This window comes from Mya arenaria, chromosome 6, assembly GCF_026914265.1.
Source record: "Mya arenaria isolate MELC-2E11 chromosome 6, ASM2691426v1".
Lineage (NCBI taxonomy): Eukaryota > Metazoa > Mollusca > Bivalvia > Myida > Myidae > Mya > Mya arenaria.
In genome coordinates, this window is record NC_069127.1 from 67,115,549 (window position 1) to 67,136,961 (window position 21,413).

At 35.0% G+C, this 21,413-nt stretch overlaps 1 protein-coding gene across 3 annotated transcripts in view; it reads left to right on the plus strand.

The window, feature by feature from the left end:
* The window catches only part of LOC128238976 (suppressor of lurcher protein 1-like), a 400,352-nt gene that overhangs the window by 320,243 nt on the left and 58,696 nt on the right, over nt 1-21,413 (plus strand). For 2 of the 3 annotated variants that reach the window (XM_052955354.1, XM_052955352.1), the window contains 4 exons: nt 3,531-3,608; nt 12,652-12,724; nt 14,661-14,708; nt 16,280-16,487. In XM_052955354.1, coding sequence (XP_052811314.1) covers nt 12,652-12,724; nt 14,661-14,708; nt 16,280-16,487 — 329 coding nt within the window. In that variant the 5' untranslated portion in view covers nt 3,531-3,608. The remainder of the gene's footprint in view (nt 1-3,530; nt 3,609-12,651; nt 12,725-14,660; nt 14,709-16,279; nt 16,488-21,413) is intronic. The other variant, XM_052955355.1, reaches the window with a different exon arrangement.

Consider the following 21,413-nt stretch of genomic DNA (forward strand, 5'->3'; position numbering starts at 1 on the left):
GAAGATAGGTAAGCAATATGGCTGAATGAAATAAGCTACGTTATCTTGTAATGCTGAAATACATTTAAGAAATTGGGGTCAGAATTTGTGAATTTGTGTATTTGCGTAGACATGTGCCATAATGCACATGTTTAACAGACTACTTTAGCACTGCACGAAATGTTGCCTGCATTGCCCTTCATATATCATTACATTTAATTCAGGTGTCTTGATCCATAACATGAAGTACTCAATTTCCCATCATTAAATTATGCAAGAAATACTTTCCATCAAGTTCCAGAATTGATTTCAAACATTTGCGCTATCTTTGTACTGTAAAGCCAGTTGTTTTAATCGATTTAAGGGCGCGTTTAACTGATTTGAGATTGAATTTGCATATGTGAAAGTAGAAAGTGAATTAAAGTCACTTTAAAAAAAAAGAAAAAAGTTTAGTCTTTTAAATCTTGGATTGCATAACGTGGTTAACATTGTAAATGTAGGTTTTTCCTATTTGTATACATGTCATGATGAAACAAGTTCTGTAAGACTTGAAGGATAAGTACCCATATTTGACAGCTTGCGACGCTTTAAAAGACGCTTTTATACCTACATTGTCTTTGTGAGATAGACTGCCTGCCTTTGCAGTATACACGCCTACGCACTTTTACTTCCATTTGCAATGTCTTGGAATTTAAAAAGACGAATATATATGCCAAGATTGCTTCGTCTGTGGTTCTTAGGAAGGGAACATTGTTTATGGCGATTAAGACTGCTGTCAAACTGAATCATCTTGACACAGGAATTATCGAAAATGTAGCATTAGACGGCAACATAGAGTCCGGCGTCAGAGGCCTAAATGAATCCCCTTATGATTCAAATTACGGTATCGGCTTACTTGTTACTGGGCAAGGAAAACCCGCCCGGTGATTATTGGAAGATAAATTATCAGTTCGGTAAATAAATATATAAAACATCCATTTAAAGTCAGGTTTTTGTGCGAATGTTTCGGGGAAACAATTACATAGTTTGGCAACAGAGCATATAAACGACTGGATCTCTAACAATCGCAGGCAAGAGTGTTATTCACTGGTGCTTTCTCGTGCAAGATCGATAAAGCCAAAATCCCAAAAGAAATCTTATAAGGAATTTGCTGCCATTTTATGAACAGTGAAAATAATGAAACAAAATCCAAAACATGAAAGACTTTCGACTGTAATAAAACTGGTGATTTAGAGCAGTTCTTTTAACATTGATCCAAATGGCAAGGTTCGTGGACTGCTTGCTACATTTTTCATATTAAATGTATCTTATACATCTTTTATATCTTGTAGCAAAAACAGGGCTGTACTTTTATTTATATTCAATTGTTTTCTTTTAGTTTGTATGAAATGGTCTTAAACTGAATACCATACACATGCTATCAGCTATACACTGTAGTCGAAATGAGATTTCTAAAAAAACATTATCTCATTAGTCATAATTGTTCTACTTCTATATGATAACAAACGGCATTCTACTGGAGTTGGCCCATTGTACAAAACATTGAAATTGGCAAAACCACCATTTCATTTGCAACAAACGATCCCTTTGATAAAAACATTTGCATTAACGTTAGATGAGAACATTCTGTAATTGATGAAACTGACCGTTTTACATGAAATAATCACTGTCATGCTGAAGCTTTTTCAAGCCATTAATAATTCAAAGAAATCCATTACATTTGTGATTTAAGATGGGGTAATCTGACGTTAACGATGAGGAAATGCATGGATTCTTGAATTCGTGACTCCTGTTCAAATATCGAATATGCTTAAAAGACTTGTCTGAATTTCAAACGAAAATGTGTTTGACAGAGTGTGCGTGTGTGTGTTTTTAAGCTGTGATATCGTCGATTCACGAGTTTCACAAAATATATTCCCACAGAATTGTGAAAATGGACATATTCTTTAGCGTCACCAATCTGTTTCCAACCACCATTTTCCCACGTTTGACACAGATTTCTCGAAACTTCTTAAGCTTAACAGGCTTAAGTAGCTTATTTCAATTAGCTTACATACTTAAATTGAACTTTTATGAAAGGAAAATGGTTTATTGTGATTGTCATAATTCAATTCCTAGTTCAGTATAAAAGTTCTTAAAGAAGTTAATATTACGCAAATTATTGAAAAACAAAAATAGCGAGCTTAGCTTAATCATGTTATAAGGGACTTAAGAAGTTTCGAGAAGTTGGGCCTCCAGTCAGATTTATAATTTGATTTGTGAAATTTGAGAAATTATGATTCCTCACTCCTATAGAACAAAAAGTAAAAGCACAAAGGTAATATTTTTGGCTATCACCCAACACGATCACCCTCTGGCGCACTGTTACCCATTGAATTCATGACATTTTTGTACAATAACATAGATATTGACTGCCTTGAGGATGACCGTGCATATTGTCAACCTTCGGAAACTGCTGTCAGTATTTGCCTTAGGTTCACAACATGCACTGTCACCCTCAAGGCAGTCTATATTTATATAGTTTGACCTTACATTTTGTTTGTTTACGGCTGTAGAAAGGGTTTATTTTAGGATAGTGCATGTATCCGCCTATCACAAAAGAGGCAGTGGGTAAGAGCTCAACAAGGGAAATCGACGCTTTGTCTTTAATTGGCGTGCGTACTGGCAACGAAGTAGGAAACGTATTTGAGACTGATTAATATGCATGTAGCTGTTTTCACATCTAAAGTAAACTATAAGCTAATAGGTTATAAATCTATTATTAAAATTATTGATAACACAGATTAAACCAGTCGATTATACTAATTAGATGCATAGGTTTAATACTTAACAGGCATCAAAGGATAGACGCAGAGCAACAAAAAGCAGATAACATATTTGTAAACAGTTCAGTATCTGCAAATATATGTTGGGGTAACCGCCTTTGAATGTTCAGCGAAACAATGTCAATATTCATTAACTTTTAGAGGCTTAGAGTTTTAGCCTCAATAATTAGAAATTATACCTAAGTATTGTAAAACTCTAAATCAGTAGCACTGATGATGAAAATCATTGAGTATGTTGTTAATCACAGTTAACAGTACTTTACAAAAATAATCTAAATAACCCATAGTACAATCGAACACCTTTGGCTCGATCTTGCTTGGCTCGAATTCGTCTTTGAGACAAATTGAATATAAAGTATCGATTGGTTTATACTGAAGCATGCCCGCTTGGCTCGAATTTTCCGGGTCTCGGGGTATTTTCACCGGTCCCTGGCAGTTCGAGCCAACGAGGATCGACTGTAACCTGAAAGAAAATGTTATCTCGGCTCAGTCTTATACTTAGGCTCAAGGCGTTGGTGAGTACGGGCCAACAAGTTCACTGGGTTTTAAACTAGCTTATGACGCAACCTCCAATGTCTCATACGAGTGAAAACCTTATTGGATCCAGAGCCAACTTGAAGGCACTGTAGCATAAAGTAATACAAATCATTTGAACCTATAACAAACTTTGATAATTGTAATTGTTTAACTGTTTGACTTATACTGTTTTTCTTTCCTGTGTTTCAGATAGATGATTTCCAATGTTTAACACTGATGAAAATGTGATGTTTATGTTAACAAGAACGGTACCGGTCATATTTAGAGGTAAGCATAGTCTACAATTATTCTAGTGTAAAACCCCAACGTTATATAACCCCAGTCTTGATCAAGTTATAAAGAAAACATTAGGCGACTCTATAAAATGCTAGATTTTCATTCCCGCCCGCCCCCTCTTTTTTCCGCCGCCACTTAAATTTTGTTGACTCAAATAAAAAATGTTGAACTAGAGTCTGATTATGTGCATCGGTCCGGTACTGTCCGGGAACGGCATTTATTCATACCTACGGTGTTGATGTATAACATTCAGATATAAAAAGGAGAATTATTACAATGGTGTTCGTGGTTTGTCTACAAATCTATATGTATGGTTCCTTGTACAATAAGAAAGAGCATCAACGGTAAAACTGTCATCTAAGTAAACTAAAAAATAAAACAATAAATTGTCACCCCCACCCCGCCCCCATTTACAAAATGGATGTTGTTGTTGTTGAGTTAATAAAGATCTGCCCGCGCCCGTTAATGGCTGCATTATGGCTTGACCCCGTCACATCCCCAAGTTAGACTTAAACAAACTTTTTGAAGCCAAAGGGGGGGGGGGTACCCCCATCGGTTGATGGGATATTCGCCAAAGGAGTAATTTTGAACCCAAAATGCCGCCAAACCTGCGATGAATGACATTCAGACAAAATGGATGAAAGTCTAGCAATAGATTTATATTGGCCTGATTATGATGCCTAGTTATCCCTTGATTATTGATTTCATTTAAAAGCATTCTATAATACAAAGCATTTCAATCTTTATCAAGCTTAAAACATGGTTCTTTTTTGCGTTTTGGTGTAAAACGGAGTTGAGCTAATTATACGAAGGTTATTTATCAGATTTGTATTGAAATTGCGTTTGCACGTTTTCGAACATTAAGAATATGTGATTGCGTTTTAATGTTGCAGACTATTCAATCAAAAATAATTAACGGCTTCTTGGAAATATATTTTCTAATAAGAAATGAATTTAATAAAAGTGATTTTAATTATGGGCCTGTCAACAAAAATTCAAATACCTGTCTTACGATAGAAGCAACCATCTTAAAGCACCACTATATTGTTGATCGTGTGGGATGGAACATTTTGGACACATTGCTACCTATGTGTTCAAATGCAAATTCTTTTTAGCGAAATTCTGATTCAATATTCGTTGTTTTAACGTGCTTAGGTCTCCATACCGTTACACGTGTATGAATTGACATTTGACTTGCTTGCTCTATACTAACTCTTTAAAAGGCATATACATTCACTTTTGAACAATTATTATATGTTCCTCAAACCCGTAATTTCACGGTATAAGTTCCTCAACATAAATCAAATTTATATATTATAATCGTTGTATATGACCCGGCGTATTGCAAGTTTGGATTATTTTAGCCCAATTGGATGCACAGATGGCTAATTAGGCTAAAAGGAAATTATGATAAAAACCACACATGGCAACAACTTATATTCGTTCAGTAAATGTTGTCAGTTCTATATAGTATAAACCAATGATACCGGGTCACAATAGGTGAATGCATCAATAAACCCTACAGTCAATGGGTCTTAAACGGGAGACGCTCATGTTTGGTCAAATGTTTTTATTACGAAATAAAGTGTGGCAAATCAAAATAAGAGTGTTAAAAATAAGATAGTTACGGCTCGAACCCTTCAACAAATGTTGATTTATGCTCATTACAAGTAATTTCTTTAAATTCCACAATTTTGAAAAGCGTTAGTAGTGTTTTTTAACAAAAGGATTAAAGGACACATTATACCTGAGTTTATTTAAGTGTCCTTGTGGGCGTTCGGTTTTGTTGTCAGTGTTCTTTTTGTTCTTGACTGTACCGGCTAGGGTTCGCCCCCGACTCAAAACAGGTTTTCAATTAAAAAGAAATCTGCAATTAAGGTATCAAAGAGTAAAATAATCATAATATTAGTGTTTTCAGATGCATTACCGTGAAAAAATATGTCCCAAAATATGAGCAATCCCAGCACAGCCTTATGGCAGATGGCATACCTCATGTACAGTTTGAAATGAGATAAAATATTTATAACCACACATATGGGTATAATGGTCATTAAAGCTATTTCCAAAAATGGAACAAATTGGTCAGACTGTCTCGGGACTCGTATTGTGTCTACTAAGGTAAGCCTATTGTAATGACGTCTGTAAAAGTCAGTAATAACAACGCGCCTTTCTGGCTAGAGAATAAAGAAGCCTGCGATACAAACCAACATGGCATTAACTTGTTAAAGGGACTCAGTCACATATTTCATCATGGCCTGAAATTGTCAACATTTGTTTAACAAATCAATATTCATTTGGGAAGAGTGTTTGCGAATTCAATTTGTATGTGTGTAACTAACGCCTTCCGACAAAAGACAGAATTTTCTGGCATATTTTTGAAAAGTTACGAAATGTGCAAGTGCCTAATTTCAAGCTCAGACGATGACTTTCCACTAATGCTAGTAGTTATATCAAGTTTCACACAGCATTAAGACGTTCAATGTCTGGCGCTTTTAATCGTGAGGAAGTCCCTATAAAGCTGCACTCTCACAGATAGACCGTTTTTGTTGTTTTTTCGTCTTGGAAACAGCCAATTTTGCGTAAATGTCTGTAAGCCATTGATATGAGAATGCTGACAAAATAGCAGATGGTAATTTCATATTTACGTTCGCTCCATAATGTCATTTGGCTTAAAGCGTTACGAAACAGTATTTTTTTTTATGAAAACCAGCGACCTGATCTTTTGTCTGGTTTCCAGATATTGACGCAAAAATTGACTGATTGTAAGGCAAAAATAAATTTAAAAAAGTTGTCAAACGGCCAATCTGTGAGCGTGCTGCTTTAAGACAGAATGATTGCGTTTGTTTCACTGATTTCAGGACTATGATTCAATCGATGCAAACCAAGTTATACAAATATTACGGCGTAATATTACTCTTCATTTAGGCAGTCAGTCCACTCAGTTATTTTGTGTTATCCGAAAATCTCTCTTTGTCTGAGTTTAGTCCGTTCTGGAAATCTCCGAAACGTTTAAGTCAAATTGCGGGATTAACTTACTCTTAGTGATGTTCCTTGCATAGCATACTTAATGTTATTTGGCAACAGTGCTTACGGCAGGATACGAGGAAACAAATGTACGCCTAAAATGTGTGTGACTTCTATAGACATTCGGAACACGTCGGCAATTTTCCATTGAAACCAACCTCTGAAGTATATGGACGGTTTACAATGTTAGAACTCTTTACATTTAATTACTCTACAAGTAGATCGTGCAGCAATTTCAATTTAGCAGTTAGACTTAATGACTTTACTCATGGGAGTCTGAATGATTTATGCAATAATACAGTTCGCTAGCATTTAGTTTGAACTTAAATATACAAAATACATGTCCAAACATTACAATTAATCAGTACTATTACTTAAAACTTTGCGGACTATTTCTACTGATGTCCCGGCATGCATCTGAGGTTGTTTTCGACGAAAGCTGGGCGAGGTGTTCCGAATGTCCTTATATTAACTTTTATAAGTACAGTACTGTAAATGAGTTTCACGTATCAACGTAAATGAGGTTGAGAGTTATTTAAATCGCAAAGCCTCTGTCCCTCACTTATAATGCCAAAGCAATGATCACACTAATATGAATTCAATCATATTTCTGACTGCAAAGTGTTTGCTTATAACATGTTGTTTCACACAGTTCTCTATTTTTGTTCTCGTCAGTAATGACCGTTTCAACCACAAACTAGAAATACTTGGTGCTTTCCTCCTTCACATAAACTTACAAAACCTGCATTACATATAACAACCATCAAACTGACTACGAAACTGTGTGGTACAGTAGAAACTCGCTGGGTCGAACCCCCAGGGACCGGCGAAAATACTTCGAGCCTCGAAAATTCGAACCGAAAAGAAATTGCTTACATTCATTTTAAATAAATCGGTCCGTAAAATCCAGATAGAACTTACGTGGAATTCGAGCCAAGCGAGTTCGAGTCAATGAGGTATAAAATATAAGAAACAACTAAGTTACTGTCATGCGATCTCTTATTTACAACACACACATTCTTGTTCGGCATTCCTGTTAGCTTGAGGTTAACGTTCATATTAAGACCATTCTTCTTTGAAACAAATACAAGACACGCATTACAATCAAAGATAAGGCACCAAAACCGTCTTGAAGCTCCGCGAAAACAGTTAATACATTATCAAAGTCATATAAAGGAAGATTGATTGAGCATCTCGCCACTTCAGTGGTATTAATACTGATAAAATGTGTTTTTCTTTGTCATTACTTAAGCTAGCTTGAAATAAGAATGGTCATTGGCAAACATAATGGCGAGTCGTTGAGCTGGAGGAAGATTCTAAATTGCGTACGAAAACATTCCAGATAACCTTGATGGAAAGGTCTCTACAGATATGGGGATAATGTAATGAACGTAGCATTCATTGCTTAGATATACACTGTGTGAGGAATTTAAAATATGCGTGAACAAGCGCGTTTGTGTACGTGTGCGTGCGTGCGTACATGCGTGCGTGCGTGCGTACGTCCATGTTTGTGTTAATTCTATGTGTTTAGTGTCATACATTAAGGAAAAATGAAAAATACAGCGCTTTAACTTTCTTTTCATTACAGTTTTAAATCTACAAGTATCCTCTCTAATATTGTGAGAGTTTATGTTTAAATTTTCACGAAAGAATGAATATACCATTCATTTACTCACTTTATATATCAGACACCGTATCTTCTTCAGAAAAGACATGCCAGCTTTATAAAGCTATAATCGAAGTTTTGATTAACGTTTTAGAATATCTAATTGCCACTTCCTGCAACCGGAAGACAGACATTCCAGTTGGCATTCCTGATTAACGATATTGCTAACCAGACTTTTCTTCCTTGGAACAAATACACAATGAGCAGAACAGACAAGGATTGGGCGAAACAGCCGTCTTGAAGGTCTGCGAGAACGGTTTTAATACATTATCAAAGTCATCTGAATGAAGATTGATGAAGCATCTAGCCACTTCAATGGTATTAATCCGGATAAAATGTGTTATTCCGTGTCATTACTTAAGCTAGCTCGAAGAGAGAATGGTCATTTGCAAACATAATGGCGAGTAGCAAAGCGTGATGAAACTGCTAAATGGTATACGAAATAACGTCATCTGGTTTATGTTGAGAAAGGTAAAGGAACACTGCGTTCACAGCTGAGATAATGCAGGTTACGTGCATGAATTGCTTTGAATGCAACATAATTCATATCGCAACTCCTGACGGGTAGTTTAATTTGAGATCTTTTTGTATACTAGGTACTGTTATAGATTGTTGTCCCTCGTTTGTGCACGTAGATCCTTATGGTTTAGATATGTGTTATCGTTTCAATTTCTAAGCATGGACTGCAAAGTACAAATTATCTGAGGCTTCCTATGCATAACATATACAACATATGCAGAGGAAAGGTTAAAGAACGGTGCTTTCACTGTTTAGATAATGCTGAATGAGTGCTGAAATTGCTTTGACTGTAACAATATTCACCCAGACCGTAACTCTTGACGGGTAATTGCATTTGATATGTAATCTAATTTGTGTTATGGCTAATGTAATAGAGTTTCCCCCTCTTCATTGAACGTTATTCTTTAGCCTATCTAGATCAAAATCTAAGTACAAACCGCAAAGTTTTGAACTCAAGCCAGCCGGGTACGTTTCTATGCGCAAAACAGGCAGTCTTGTACACAAGCTTCCTCAAAGATAGAAAAACAAGGCAAACAAGACAAAAGCTAAGTGCATTAGGATGACTTGAAATGACAATCCTTCATAAAAAAATAATTTTTAAAAGTATCGTTTTTATGTAACACTTTACATTAAGGACTGTGTATCAAAGTTAAATTATGACAACAAAAAATGACAACAAAAACATGTCCATTAAAAGCAATAGTTTTCCTAACAAACGTGTATGAAGCAAAATAAGCCATTTATTGACTAATATTATTCCCGGAAGCCATTTAATTATTTCTGAGATAACTCCAAGGGAGCATTCGAGACACCTGCCGTGCGGTTAGTAAACATGTTTGCGGCGAACGTTTGCTGTTTCGTTCCCCGCTTACAGTGTATGCGCCGTGTCGCAACAGGGATACAAAGCAAAACGTTTGCTAGCGTTTTGTTTACGCTCGCCTTACTGAACGCACTGCAGATAAGCTGGCATGGACTGTGTCAATATTATTTTTTTTACACATTTGTTTTTGTTTAAATGGCAGATTGCAAAATAAATCCTGTCATGAACACCGAAAGTTAATAATGCATATATAAGCCGAGTTGAAGGAAGGTAAAGAGGAATCGGAAATCGGGAGGGAGAGAGATGGTGGTGACAAAATTAGGAAAAGAGAAGACAGAAAAAGGGAGAATGGGGAAAAGGTTTAGAAGGGATATGATGGGAAGAGAGCGGACCGTAAAAGAAATGGTGGGGATAGGGGTTAAAGTGAGAGCGGATATGGGAAGAAGAGGGTGGGTGAGATGGATGAAAATAGGGGGAGGGGGAGTTAAGGGACGATTGGAAGCGAAATAAGTGAAAAATAAAGGGAAAATGAGAGGAGTGGAAAATTGAGAAAGGGGATGAAGGCCAGTGAAGAGAAGAGGCAAAACCGAGAGAGTATATTGTGAAAAGTATGAAGACGAGCGAGCAGCGTAAAAGGGGGGATGGGAAAAGTGAGGGAAATACGTAAGAGTTAAAGAGAACAGTGAAGAGTTGAGAGTGGACGAAATTGAGCGGACAGAAAGAGTGGAAAATAAATGTAGAGAGGTGTGCATAAGAGTGAATGTAAAGATGGAGATATAGAGTTGAAACAAATGATTATAATATATGGATGGTTAGCTAGAAAGGTAGGAGAACGGTTATCGTTATATGCCTGACCAAACACGCATAAACGATTGCGGCAAAGGAAAAAGTCAGAAAGGATGACATATTTGATACCTGACGCGACCACACATACAAACGTTGGCTCCGAGAGCCAGCCTTGACCACCAGCACTGCTGGTTTACACAGAAATGAATCAAGAGTTAGGTCTGTTTCAATGAAATATAAGAAAAATGTACAGAATGAAAGAAAGTGTCAAGCTTTAGTAGCGATGCATATGCGGCAGTTTCTGTCAAAGATGATTTAAAATTGATACAATTGTGCACAAAATGTGAACGTCTCCAAGACCGGTACGAAACAGGTTATACAAAATAATTAATACGCACAAACATACATATTACTTATATTTTTTGTTTTTAAATTATGGCATCATGAAAATGCAGATGTGCCACCTAAAGACACCAAAGGCAACCTGGATGGCAACTATTTTACTGGGTGGCCCGGCCCGATTCCCACAAAAAATATCTGCGTTTTCATACAAATACATCTGGCTACGCCCTTGGTCTAATGTGATTTGAAACAAGTCCATGAATTGAATTCATAATTATGCGATATAATTAAATTCACTTTGCTCCAGAAAAATATTCCCCAGACATGAAGAAAGTAATTTATAACGTCAACCAGTGTCTTCCAGTTCAACATGGCTATGAAGCATAAGCCTTAAGATCGATTCGTTAAATTATATAAAAAAAACATTTTGCAGGTTACTTTAAAATCGTTTACAATTGAGATAGTTTTTAAATTAGTTTATAACGTAAATTTTCTTTAAAAATAACGTAGTGCAATGGACACTTTAGGACAAGATATTAGGTCATGGGTTATTTCTGTTTTCCTCACTTTGAACGGTACATGCTTAAGGTAGTAAAAATGTGTACAAGGCCGTTTGCAAACACTGCATAAAGTAATAGTTTTTCTCGTTTTCCTGATGTTTTATTATATAGGTTTTATAAGGGTTGTCTGATAGCCATACGCTTTACCTCCTAACACGGTCTTCATTTACGACTTGGCTCATCCTGGTGTTTTCCATTGTATAATTGTGTTATAATCGACTTAAACATATTATTAAATTCAATGTTCTTTTGTTACATACTTCGTTTATTTCGACACATTTCATTTGTCTAGAGGCTTTCACGTGACAAGCATTCAATATGAAAATGATATATTAACTGACAAAAGGTAATACGTCAAGTATTAAGGTGCTTATGATACGTTATAACTAATTCCAATGTACCAGGATGTGGTCCAGGATGCTCTCTCTTTATTTAAGATTGCAAATGCTACATCAGATTGATATTTTGTTTATGTCTGTGTGGTGCACATAACTTATAGTTGTTTAACTTTTATTCAGTCCAATAGCTGCATTCACAGAAAAAAAATCTCAACGTTTAAAAAAAATGCTGAAATTAGAACTTGCTGTCTTCCAGCCTGGTGCAACATGAATTCCTTGAAAAAAACGTGCACAACTTTAAATTGAGTGAATTTTCTCAGGAGAAACGCAACATGGCTTTTTATTGTTTAAATCAATTTGCTTTGAACTGAATTTTAAGGAATTTATGGTTATCATAATTGAAACGCTAGAAATGGCATTTTCTCCAATCTGAAGTGTGTTTGTTTGCATTGAATGTGTAGTGAAATTAATTAGTAGTTTGTAACCTTACTGTCGTCCGGTTATTCTGGTTGTTTGCTTTGATAGAATAAGCAACTTGATATATAATTAACATCAGTGATGCATTTTTGAATGCATTCGCGGCATTCAGGGTTTATTTTGGGATACCGCCCGAAAGTGGGATGTAGAGATCCCGAGGAATTCACCTGATGAAGGTTAAATCAATCGCCGTGCACTCAACAACACACCTTTTCAAACGTTTATGAACAAGTGTTAGAATGTACGATTGAACAACACACACTTTTTGTTCATAAATTAATTGTTTTGGGTAGTATATTTGTTTGTTTGTATGTTCAGATGTTGTAAAGTTCATGTATGTTTAGTTGTATTTTTGGTTGGAGATTTCAGAGGTTGTATATTTTCATGAGTGTTTGTTTCTTTGTTTCAGATGTTGTAATAAAGTTCATGTATGTTTAGTTGTATGTTTGGTTGTAGGTTTCAGATGTTTATATTTTCATGAGTGTTTGTTTGTTTGTTTCAGATGTTGTATTGGTATGAGGCATTGCTGCTATACATCGTTTATATCATGGCGCCGAGTAGTGGAATAGATCCATGTAAGTATATAATTATCTTATATATGTTATAAATAAGAGGTTTTGGAATTGACATTTCAAGATAAAGTTTTAAACAATATTAGCCCCCTGTCAACTGTTCATGTTGGTGTTACGGTACAACTATTCAATAGATTGTTGTTTTTATATCAAGATAAGAGCTTAATCAATACAAAGTGGATTGGAAAGGCTAAAAAAACTAAAACAATAAAACGTTTCTGAATTTAATTTCCCTATTTGCTTGTATGTACTCTCAGTGCAAGGGTAAATCATGTTACCTTTGAGACATGGTTTGGTGTGTTAAAGAGCTAAATCAATTATACGAAGAAATATATTATCAAAGATTTCTAAGAAATTAGAGTTCATCTTCCTCTTCGAACGATATTTTTTTATAATTCCGTTTGCATATACATACAACTATTTTTTGTATTGTGTTAAAGGATTTCAAATCATCCAATCAACAATGTTGTCTGGCATCTTGGTGATATCTTTTAGATAAATACTGTGTTAAAAAACAGTGAATTAATTAACTCTCTTGTTTCAATATTGCAAACATAATTGAAAGATAAGTAATCAAGGATAGCGTCATGCATTTTTGTTCTAGAAACTAGCATTGTAAATGCAAATACAAATGCCTTGTTAACTGGACTGTTAGAATTTCTTTCGTTAATCGTTGCTAAGACCTAAAAAATACCACTGGTTCGGGTTACCCGATTCTACCTGCGAAATAGGCGCCGACTTTACCATTTTTATTGTCATTTTGTGAAAAAAAATAAAAACTGAAAAAATATGTAGTTTCAAACCTTGAATGCCCTATACAGAAGTTTACTTTAACATCATTCTCCAATGATGAAAATAACATTTTTATATAAAGCCTAATAAAAAAATATAAAGCCTACCTAACCTACCAATTTTTGAAAAGGACATAACCCTAACCAAACCATTTTTAGGCCTAAGCTCACAAAACATCAAAAACATGTATGAACGGATATTGTATTGAACATTACAATTAACAATTCTGTATTTTTGAAAGATGCTGTGTTTTGTTACTCAAACATTCTGGTGATTCCTTATCATCATTAGTTTTATATTGTGAATTAAACCGCGGAAATGTCCGTTGCATACTTGGAAAAGTGTAAATTGAAACAACAGAAAGAAAATTTCGATGTTTTTGGTGTGTTTTTATCATCTCGTTTTCAAAGTTAAGGTTGCGAACGTGTAGAACATTTTTCGGTAATTGATTGTTTGCTTGTCTAACAAATCGTAATAGAAGGCGTTTATCATATTCTGTGAAATGGGTTGTGTATATGTTATGTTATACCTACAGAAATGGAATAAAACTGCATTTCAACTTTAGTTGTTAAGTTAAAACTATAGTATATGAATTTAAAACATTACCCTTTTACCCTCACCCGTGTAAATCCTAAGTAAGATCATTGCAGTGTTTTATTGATAGAATTAATAATACAAAAACTACACTTTTCTCTGAACTTGCTTTTTGTAAATGACATTTAAAGTTGAAGCTTTTCTTAAATTGCTGTAATTTGACGTAGTTTCGGGACCTTTGATTGTCATCCTTTCTCAGTAACAATGTTAAGCCTTTTTTAAATATTCTTTAGAGACAAAGATTATAAAACATAAATGCTGGAGTCTTTAGAATTTCGTGGAGTCACTGAACTCCTTGTAAGCCGTTTTACAAGAATTTCAGAAGATTTTTAGTAATCGTAAGACATAAAGATGTGACTAGAGCACAATTCTAAAAATATCCTAAATTATGACAAACAAAAATATATGTTTTACTCAATAATTTGTTGATTTATGAAACAATTTTTAGTTACGATACAAAAAATTGCCCTATTTCAAAAGGGAAAATGTCTTATAAAGTTTTGTTGTCAGTGGTGTGTATGATAAATATGTTTTGACCACTATTTCATTGCAGCCAAAGAAGCTTGTAACGCTTTTGATAGCGATTACTACAAGGAGAAAGGTAACCAGGGTCTCAAGGCTAGAAAACCTAATCTTCTTAAACTTATCTCATTTTGTATTGTTTTCTACTTACAACAATAATGATTTTGCATTTTCTCTTTTATGTTTTACTAGGAAAATCTTTCTAAAAAAACCTATGATTTATATTTAGGATTAATACAAAAATAACAAAGGAAAGTACAGGATTGTCTGTGTTTGTTATCTTATATTCTAGAATTCAACAGAGAGTGTCATTTCTTGACATCTTGAAAATTAAACAGGAAATTAATGTCTTATGGTAAAAATCATATGCAGTCGCGGCTACAACATTTCGAACATATTTCTGACATGACGTATACTTCAACCCCGACTTGCTGATGTTCGTTCATCCTAAGACAAATCATATAATATATCGGATTTCTAATCCACTTTGTTTCAAAGACGAACTTGTCATCTGTGTGATGAATGAGGTGCCATAGAGACTTTCTGCTTTAATTGTTTTCTCAGTCCGCATGACACCATGTAGAAATAAGTCTGTATGGGATCTCGTACCACGAACAAATCCTTACTAAGAAACTAATATTTGACAAATAGCGTCACTTTATCAACATCAGCAACGACAGGTTTGAAACATACATAGAGACATTAGAAACTTAGTGGTTGTATGTAGGTTTATATGGTTTATTTCAGAAATAAGGTAAGTGATAACAAATGACACATATGGTATTGTCTGTTCCACTTCAGGATAGAGGACATATCAGGATTAGTTACAATTTTAAAGAGATATGATTTCTTTATGACGAATTCAAATTGTAATTTATTTAAGTAGCATAAAGTTCATATGGTCATTAGGATCTTGATATCCAATCAAAAAACTGTTTACTATTTTAAATATTTTACGGGTTTCCATTCAGAGAGTGTTCGATGGCCAATTTACCTTGATTTATCGTGAAGACACATGATTTATTTGATAGTTTGAAAGTTCATATTGCAATGGCATAGCTCAAAGGTAGTGACTTGATTTATATGTACTGCTTTCTTTGTGAAACAGACAATTACTCATGTCCCCTTTTGTTTATTCCTTGTTTTTGATCAACTCTTTCAATTTGGAAATATGTAGACAAAATGTGTATTTGACAGGTACCTGAATAGAAACACTCGTGTCAAAGATTTGGTAAAGATGCAATGTGTCATCAAAGGCATTGTTTTTGAATGTTTAAACATCTAGATTACCTCCGAGAAATAAATGGGCAATTTTACATAATCAAGGTTTGGTGAAACAAAAACTAGGACCAGTTTCAATAATCTTAATTCCTTATTAACGTCACAAATGGAAGCACGTTGATTTTTTGTATTTCCTCAGCTTTGTGTTGACTTTCAATACTGGCAAAAGTTCAGCTCACACAACCAATGTTGCAAAATAACTAAAATATTATCAATTTTCGACTAAGCTATTATCCAAACGGCCCCCTGTCGACCAATTGTTGTGGGAGGCCATAATGGGTTTCTCGTTCAGATAGTTGTGGAATACAAATTTAACAAGACCATAACAGTCAACCGTAATCAATTTTATAAATTTATTTCCCATTTCAGCGTGTGAGTGCGTGGTGTTCCAGAGTCTAGGCCTGTCCCACGGGCATTTCCACTCCCCTAACTACCCGAACCGCTATAGACCTGGTCTACACTGTATCCTCTACACATTCATCGGTGACATGAACGAGATAGTCGAGATTAAGTTCCTGAATATGGACCTCAAGAAACCGGAGACACGGCTCGCATTCCCGATAGGAACAGAAACCGGGTAAATAACCCAATGTATAATTTTTTTTTATTAAAGTTAATTTATTAAATAACGATTTTGAGGAAGGTTTTGTTAGCTTATTATGATAAGTCACTTTCGCTGGCACGACGTCTTGTGTTATCGGTGAAACCGCAGAACCCGGATAATACCCACTGGTCCGGCTTGGCGAACACCAACCAAACTCATATGCGCCCAGGCCCGGAATCGAACTAAGCCTGGGAATGTATATTTCACCTATATCACTATACCCGTGTACTGGTTGTTATTGGTAGTAATTGTATATGGGTATTACTTCCATGTATATGCACCTACCGAGAAAGTAAAACCAACAAAGTGTTATACATAAAGCTTTAATTGTTTTGCATATAAAACGAATTATGTAAGTAAAAAACACACATGTTATCATATGACCCGTTATATTACATCTGAACATGTTTTATAGTTTCACTTTTTATCGCTACCAAATTATTTTGTTTTTCGTTTCCTTACAACCTTGATTTCTCAATATAGATAGACAACAAGAAGTATTACAAAATGCAAGATAAATTCCTAAGTTTCATTTGTTCGAAATTGTGTATGAAATGACCAGAAACCTGCTCATGTCGACCTACATAAGTATAAGCAAACATTAAAAAATGTTATTCATTCACAGGGTATGTTCAATTGAACAATGTTTCCACCATTTTATATTTTCCACTCCAAACTGACTAAATTACAAGTCTGTATATAAAAATCAGATGGTGTTCACACCTTGGGGGTAATGATCGGCCCCGCAGCCGCAAGGCTGATGTAATCTATATTGACTGAAATGGGGAATAAATAGAGCCCATCCCATCAAATGTCATTAATATAATCGGATGATAATACAATGGTAAACACAGGAGAAGATGAGGCTGTTTTGGGACACAATTCACAATACAACAAAAACAGATTAAAAATACAACAAAATAATTATAAATCAATTGCACAGATATCGCATTGGAGGGTTTAGTGAAATAGGAGTTCACTGGGGAGGGGTGTAATTGTTTAAGTACTCCACCGTACTCTTGTCCCACCGGTTATCAACGGCATGGTGTCTCAGCTCGCATGAAAATGTTTCAAACAAGAACCACACATTGAATAACATTCATATTAAATATATGAGTTCACAGCCTTGGACAGGAATACATCAGGGGCTTAAACTAGTTTAATATGAGTAACCCAACTTGTCTTTAATGTGGTACAACAACAAAAAATCATCAAGAATTCAAGGCAAAATAATGTGTCTGTGTACTGGTTTAAACTTGAACATTTATTTTGATTTGAGCTCTGTATGCATCTTGTGATTAAATTTAGCAGTATAGTCGAACCCCATTGGCTCGAACTCGCTTGGTTCGATTTTTCGTTTGCTCGAACTGGATGTATAAAACCAATTACTTTCTTCCGAACGAAAGTATTACCGTTTGGCTCGATTTTCCATGAGACTCGAGGTATTTTTACCGGTCCCTGGTAGTTCGAGCCAACGAGGTTCGACTTTAAGTGAAATGTTGCAAAACTCTATCAACGTCTGCTTTCTCTTCGATCAAATTAAAATAAGATTTGAAACATATCAAAGTATACGTCCTTGGCCAAGGTTAATTTGACATTCCTCAAATAAAGAAAACCCTGTAGCAAAATGCAGTCAAGGCTAAACAAATACTAAACAAGAGACAGACTGCTACAAGACACTAAATATTTGCTTAACCACCTTGACAAGCCAATGCCAACTAAGTACCCACTGGGGTTTAATTCATTCAAGGTTATATTTATCTACATTGAGTTCATTGCTGTGATACTTTGTCTTAATAACGCAAAACACACTAACGAGACAATCCCAGCAGCAAACATAATAATATGAGCCCGTTTAGAGGCACAACAATATAGACAAATGACAAACAAACAAAACACACTTAACACATACAATGTGCATCAATATCAGTAAAGCAGCAGAGACAAACCACATGGCCTAAACCTTAACCAAGATCCTATTCAAATGCACAAGTTCCAAGGCTAGACAAACACTTAACAAGAGAAACAGCGCAATAAGACAAAAAACAGAACACAAATATTCAAAATTTCAGCAATGGTAGATGTTGGGGTGAACTGTCTTGGGTCGGTCAGTTTATAACTAAGTTAGAACTCACAAGAGGTTTAATTCAGTTTAGGTTAAGCCAGTAATCTTTGGGTTGACGCCAGGAAAGACCAGACTGTACAAAAGACAGAGGTATTCTTAAGAAGTTAAATACACCACAGTTTCAAGCGTAGATGATAGAACAATGACCAGCAGCCATAGACAATATGTACCAGACAATGTAAATAATAATATTGATGCAGAATGGTTACATAATTCTTTTTTGTGGTAATAAATATCGGTCGGTCTGTTGCAAAATTTTATATTTATTACCTATGCCTGTCATGTTAATGGTTGCACCCGTCTGTACTTTTTGTAGGAAGAAATGCATTAGCATTAAGATTACAAGCCAAATCGCGAACACCCTTCCATGATTTTGTTAAAAGTATCCCATACACAAATATGGGAATTGTGGATGCTTTTTGAGCCAAGACTATTTCATATAATTTGAAAGGGTTCTTTGTTCAGAAAGATACTGCTCAAAAATAATAAAAGGATATTACAAACAAGCACTTTTGACATTTGCAGATTGCAAGTTTTGCCTTTTCATGTCAAATTTCAGTTGGAAAGTTTAAGAACAAATATACAAAACGTTAATAAAATTATACATTATATGCTTTTGGTGGTTCATAGAGATTTATCAGTGAAACAAAATTGATATTTCACTATTTCAAACATTGATATTGTTTACTGTTTTGAAATTTTAGCCCGCTCTAAGTCCCAAATCACATAGGGCTGGGACTCAATTGAAACGACGTAATTTCCGGCCATTTTTATCGAAAACAACATCAAATGTATTTGGACGGTTTACATACTCAAAAAGCGATACGTTTAGGTCCGCTACAAGTAATTTTAGTTGGCAGTTAAACTATATGACTTTATTATTGGGAATCTGAATTATGTTTGCAATAATACACTTCACTGGCAATCAATTTAAACTTAGATCAATAAATACAACACTACATTTAATTATTGATATAATTCAAACATTAACGACATACTTCAACTGATGTACCGGCATACACCCGAGGTTGTTTTCGATAAAAATGGCCGAGGCGCTCAGAATGAACGTGCGCTCCAAATTGGCGCGTTTTTCTTAAAAAATGTTATTAAATAACTTTAATTCCAATTTATGGCATATTATAAAAAGAAGAAAAAATGTTTGTTCTTTTGTAGGTTAACATTATATTTCACCCTGTGAACACTAAACGTGGCTACTCCACTCGTGAAATATAACTTTTGGTGCTCACTCGGTGAAATGTATTACGATCTTACACTGAAACAAATAATTATTCTCTATGTAAAGTTTGTTGATCATTTATTTAATATACAAGTATCAACTTTGCAATACATCCAAATTATACGGAATTACCAGGCATCGGCATTTAGCATAGCTTGTTAATGAAGTTACATCAGACAGTTTGCATACTTGTTGGTCGTATTCGTAAATAGTACAATAAACACAGACGCACTGACAAACGTACAAACAAGACATACCCTTTACAGTAAACACACTTCACACCATTAAAATCGAAGATAGGGGTTACTAATATAAGTATAATATTTGTGAATCTGTTCTCAATGCTGTCAATTACCTCCTTGCATATTTTAACAGTTACTGCTTTTTAAAAAATGTAATCACTATTACAAGTGTGTTATTACCAGTTTCGGAAAGCAAGTTTCAGATGCGAAGTTTTACACATTCTTCAATGTTCGAAAGAAAAACATATCTATCACGGGACTGATCCATTTACTGGCGGTCGGATATCTGGTTGCCATTCATTTGCAAATACAGACATTGTGATGATCCCGTATTTGGTTTTGAATGGCAGAATAAATATATTCTGTCATCGCGATCTTCGCCGGATGATATAATAGCAAAATTAGTCTAAGCAATATATTTTTTTTTCAACAATCTTTGCCATTAATGGCATTGTATGAGATGCAGGTTATGAGACACAATTTATGTCTCCGGATATCCTATAAATAAGAAGAGACTATTATCCACGCTATTATTCCTATTAAAATAGTGTTATCTCAGCATTTATGGTACTGTCAGACATGGTGTTAGTGGAGTTATGCAAGCTTTAAACTCCTCGTGAGTTTGGATTGACGTTTCCGAGCATGTTTCCACAACATTTTCCTTTGATGATATTTTAATGGTTGTGTATTAATGTGGTGTTGTCTTCGAGCGCTGTGTTTCGTGTTTACATTCGGAACAACTCGGCCATTTTCCATCGAAAACAACCCCGGATGTATATGGACGGTTTACAATGTTAGAAATATTTATATTTAACTACGCTGGGAGTCCTTATCATTTATGCAATAAGACACTTCATTGGCAATCAATTTAAATTTATTGATACGAAATACATGTTTTAACACAACTTATTCATACTGCTTATTAAAACTTTACGAACTACTTTATGTAACAGCATACTTCCGAGGTTGTTTTCGATGGAAAATGGCGGAGGTGTTCCGAATGTCGTGTATAGTGTTTATTTGGCCTTGGACGTCGTGTCTTTGTTTTTGGCCATCGGCAATGCAATTCTGAATGGACTACAACTGTTTGATGATTAGAAAAGAATACAACACAATAAACATTCGAACGAGAAAACTGAAGAGCGGTTCACAGCCTGCTGCAAGAAGATATCTAAAATATCTATGTCGTAAACCTTTTGCTGGTTAAAAGTGCACGGGGACTCCTGTAATACCAAGTGAAGAATCCATACCATAAATATTTTTACGTAGGTTTTATTGAAACGCAGTTAGCGCAA